Here is a 4,570-nt window from a genome sequence, read left to right as displayed (position 1 = left end):
GGGGGGGGGGGGGGGCAACGGCCGACGAAATGAAGAAACAAGCCTCTCTCACACGTGCCAACGAGGTCCTCCCCGTCGTTACAACCCGTGTCCCCTTCGAGCTCGCGGCGACAAGAGCAACACCTTGTCGAGTCGACAACACTTTGTTAGAGAATAAATTGGAAAGAAGTCAGGATTGTTTCACATGAAGAGAGGTGCGTGTGGAAAGCAAGACAAATAGCGAGTGTGCAACACCAAAACAATCAGCACCACTCAGAATCTACTGGTGCAGCTCACAAGTACGTGGGATAGCAAAAAAGCAAAGAAAAAACTGTTATAATACTTTCCCACCCTCCCCATTACGTGTTCAGCAAGGTCGAGAACGTATTACAGCAGCGCACAATTGGTCCTATATCCTCCTTCAAATCAAAGGGGAGATTATCCTCACGTAACTCACAGTGGCATAAATTACGCCACACTTACTTTATTTATCGAACCCCAACTCTCTAATGAGATTCTGCACACTGACATCAAGCGCACGGCGCCCAGCCGCGTCACCAGCACTATCGTCAGATAAAAAGGTTTTGGGTGGACTCATATTACAAACAGGACCACCACTACATTCAGCGTAGGGTTCACGATACCTTTCGTCCTCCGGGTCACCACTCAAACCAGCACGAGAAGCACCTGTCATGGAAACCACCTCAACTCTACCAGCTAGTGTTGGATCGCCATTCGCAACGGGCCACCGAGGGACCCACGGTCCCGCATCCTCATCAGTGTGACGCGACCTTTTCAGTGACCGCTTTTCCTTTTTGACATGATTAGAATCCTTCTGAACACAACCAAATAACTCATCAATGGTAACCGGGCTCACGATCACCCGCAAATACGTCCTACGAAACCGAACCTGGGACAAGTGGGGAATACAGCCCATCCGAAGTCCTATTGGCTCATTACGATCCGTCCCTTTTTTCGCTCCAGTGCGTGTGAAGAGATCCACAAACGGTGTATCAGCGTTATCTTCACGCGCCTCCACGCGGCCATCGTCATCTCTTGCCCCGATTGCGCGCAAAACAGCCTCGTTTTGACTTTCTTCAAGCTCCACTATGGCGAAACGACGGGGAGGATACCCGAGAAACGCAGAGCGCTTAACTGAGTCATCAAACAGTAGTTGTAGAAATGATTCATCCGCAACTTTGGCAAGGGGATAGATGAGAAAGCAACAGTGTGCCATATGAATATATCACTGCCGGTTATAACGAGGGCAAGCACACCTCCGTCAACTTCTACTATCACCTACTAAGCTGTCCACTCAATGTTTTGAGTGTCAATTTTTTTTTTCCTGCACGTGTGACTAATTCCTCGTCTCAAACTTCTTCTTCTTCCCTTGGACCTCCTGTGCTTCACCAGCAAAGGCCCTTCGGGACTTTTATATTCCACAAACTAAATTGAGTAAGTGGAGAGCAGATTTGCATTTACGTGCGAGAAGTAGAAATGAGGAAGAAACAACAAAAACGAAAGTTGAAGAGAATGTGGAAAGAAGCAAAGCACAACAACGGGATTGGCGAGCTGACATGCAACAGAGATATTAGTGCTCTCATACGTGCGGATCATTTGGTTGCCTATACGTGTTTGAGTTAATAAAAGAAAATGAACGAGGATACGAGCCTCACACTCCCTCACAATCGCCGTAGAAAAAAAAGAGGGAGCACTGGGCGCCAATGATTGCCGCTTGCACAAATGGACGTGCCCTTGCGTAATACAAGAATTATATATATATATATATATAATCCCGTGAATAAGGAGTTTAAATGACCCAAACTAGTCACAATAAAAAGGGGGTGAAATTGTGGCAAGTCTACAAAACCTCAACTGTGGTCAAAGAAAGGTGCAACGCTCTCCCATCTGTTGGGTTATAAAGACTGCCGTCTAGGTAAATCCAAGTTACACGTGGCACGTGCTTGATCACGACGACGGGTAACTCAAATCGCATCAAAGAAAGGAATGGGAAATGAATATACATTTATACAACGCACACCCATAGGAGCATATACAAAGGTAGGCTATGAGGATATTTTTGGTATGGCCACGTCAAAGGGATCTCAGCCTACGCCCGCACACAGACGCATACACACACACAACTGCGTACATCACTAAATAAATTTTATTTACATCGCCCATCTCGCACCTCTCATACCATCTACTTACCCAACCTTGCATCCGTATTGTCAGCCTTCGCCTACCACATTTATTTCCTCAGTTAGACACGACTGGAGATTATGATTTCAGTTTTACGCGTATGCCGTTCCGCGGTGCATCCGCGCCGGGGGTGATAGTCGATGTCCTGCTTGGATGAAAATCCTTCAACTGAATGGAGTAAAGGCGCAACGGCCGGCGGGCGTTGTTATGCAGTGTTGCGGCAGATCTAAGAGTGCTCTCCCCTTTTATTCCTGTAGCTCGGCCTTCCAATCCGAGAGAAGATGCATTACTTCCCGTAAAAGTGTTCACAAAACAGACGGAACTCACATCAGGCCCGCACGAATGAATCGTATCGAACTTTGGAACGGATTGATCACCACGCGACGCACAAGTGGTGCCCTTCGAGTTACGTGTGTACTCCCCCCAATCAATTGGAAGTTCCATTGTGCGCATGAATAGTTGTTGTTGGGAACTATGGGGTGTAGGGAAGTCCCCCTGTCTGCATTGCATCCGAGCCTCATGAACAGAGGAGGCGAGATCGACGCTTTGTGCCTTGATGCTTTGAAGGGTGGCCACGGGTGTTGGAGAAGTTGCACATGAACGATAATCAGAACGCATTGTCCCTTGCTTGTCGCCATCGGCTCTTGAAATGCCAACAGAGTTCGCCCCAATGCTGCGCGTGGACACCGACCGCTGTCCAACATGGGTCTGCTGAAGGCCTTGTTCACACTCAGCCATGCTTTCCTTGTTCGTAGTAACACCATAACACATTCCGTCAGCCCCACCACGTGACTCGGTTTGACCCTTACCTGAGGGCACACAGAAAACAATGTGGTCATGGAAATACACATTATCCGGCTGTTGTGGTGCTGCCTTCCCGCACTTCGACCCTGTTGCACCTCCGGCGGCTGCGCCGCAGCTGTTCGCCGTGCGTCCGAAAGAGCAACTCCTTTGGGTTGACAGCCACTTGAACTCCTTCGTCCCCAACATAGAATTGGGGCCGGAGACAGAAAATGGTCGACTTGGATCCTTCCATGCGGTTATTTGGTCGCGTAGCCGCTGTATTCTCCCCCGCCGGTATTCGCGATCGTCTGGAGGTGGCAAATAGAAATCAAGTCCTCGTGAATGATCAACTTTCTTCTGCCGGCCATTGTTCATAGTTGCAGCTCCGGAACCACAAACCGTCGAAAGCATTCCTATCGTTTGGGGTTGTCACCTTTCGATGGGCCCGGTGCTCCTCTGTTGCGCCTTCTCTGGTATTATTCCGCAGTCCTCTCACTACTTGCTCCCCCACCCCCAACAGCGCTGTGCTTGCGTTAGCACGCAAAGACAAGCGAAGGGGTAAATCTATAGGAGCAAAAAATATGGCAGTGAACGAATGATCTCCCACCGCAGCGTGTCTGTTCAATGAAAGGGCTTCTACTCCTTCCGCCTTGATGCTTGACAGCTGAGAAACAGGGTCGTCTGCTCAGCTATAACTAATCACCCTGCAGAAAGACAACACGTTACAGGACGGGGAAAGGTGGCGACGTTTAAAAAAAAAAAGGAATGACATTAAATGCACAACCTTGCGCGCCTCAAAATCATAAGCACGGACACTGCCGCATGCAAGTGAAAACACAAAGAAGGCAGACGATCTCACGTTAATGAAATTAATTACAAACAGTGGCAAAACATCGTCACAGAACAAACGGGGGGAAGCATTAAATAGAAACTCCACTAATACTTGCAAGCCCGTTAAGACAAAGCCTCGGTCACAATTATAATAACGGGCAGACTGCACGCCACAAAAAAAGGAAAACAATTACCAACAAAACGGCGGAGGGTTCACAGGCAAAAAAACAAAACGGCTTCCACCAAGCCCCTCCTGTCGACTGCGCCACAGACAAAAACAACAACGAAAAGAAGAAACAACCCTTCACACACATCCAAACAGTAGAAGTAATAGAAAAGAGCACAGCACATGCAGAAGAAACCGTTTGTTTGCCAATATATAGAAAACAACAGCATCAGTCATTCGCCCACAAGCAACAAATGTACAGGCTCACCTCTCAAAGGCAACGACCCTGAACAAAACATTGAAAACACATGTTTTAACGTACCACGACAACAAGGTGGGGTTATCAAGGTTAAACAAAAAATGAGAATTTGTGGTGATGCGACGATTTCCTCAACTGAATATAAAGTGACTACGGTGAACAAAAGATTTTCGCCTATTCCTCTTCCCAAACTTTAACAACCATAAGGGCACCGAATAAGAATGCTGCCAGGACAAAAAAAAAAACAGACTAGGAAAGTATACTTAAAATGTAAGATATTAGAGCAGTAAACTTACATGTTAACCACAAAAAGCCAGAAGGCAAAGAAATCCAAAGATAAATGATAAAAT

General features: G+C 47.3%; 3 protein-coding genes across 3 annotated transcripts; 1 reads left to right on the top strand and 2 right to left on the bottom strand.

The window, feature by feature from the left end:
- Positions 1-463: 463 nt before the first annotated feature.
- TEOVI_000375600 (uncharacterized protein) lies at positions 464-1,216 on the bottom strand (the record flags this gene model as incomplete). The annotated part of the gene is made up of 1 exon (XM_067226611.1): positions 464-1,216. The coding sequence occupies one exon, from the start codon at positions 1,214-1,216 to the stop codon at positions 464-466; it is 753 nt and encodes a 250-aa protein (XP_067082712.1).
- Positions 1,217-2,259: 1,043 nt separating this feature from the next.
- TEOVI_000375500 (uncharacterized protein) lies at positions 2,260-3,375 on the bottom strand (the record flags this gene model as incomplete). Its single annotated transcript, XM_067226610.1, has 1 exon — positions 2,260-3,375. The coding sequence occupies one exon, from the start codon at positions 3,373-3,375 to the stop codon at positions 2,260-2,262; it is 1,116 nt and encodes a 371-aa protein (XP_067082711.1).
- A 769-nt stretch (positions 3,376-4,144) lies between these two features.
- Positions 4,145-4,417, top strand: TEOVI_000375400 (uncharacterized protein; the record flags this gene model as incomplete). The annotated part of the gene is made up of 1 exon (XM_067226609.1): positions 4,145-4,417. One exon carries the CDS (start codon positions 4,145-4,147, stop codon positions 4,415-4,417), a length of 273 nt encoding a protein of 90 aa, XP_067082710.1.
- Between the last annotated feature and the right edge of the window lie 153 nt (positions 4,418-4,570).

Source organism: Trypanosoma equiperdum, assembly GCF_001457755.1.
Source record: "Trypanosoma equiperdum strain OVI genome assembly, contig: ctg_815, whole genome shotgun sequence".
NCBI classification, from domain to species: Eukaryota; Euglenozoa; class Kinetoplastea; order Trypanosomatida; family Trypanosomatidae; genus Trypanosoma; species Trypanosoma equiperdum.
The sequence above is the reverse complement of the archived record's forward strand: the minus strand, read 5'-3'. Positions and strand labels throughout refer to the sequence as shown.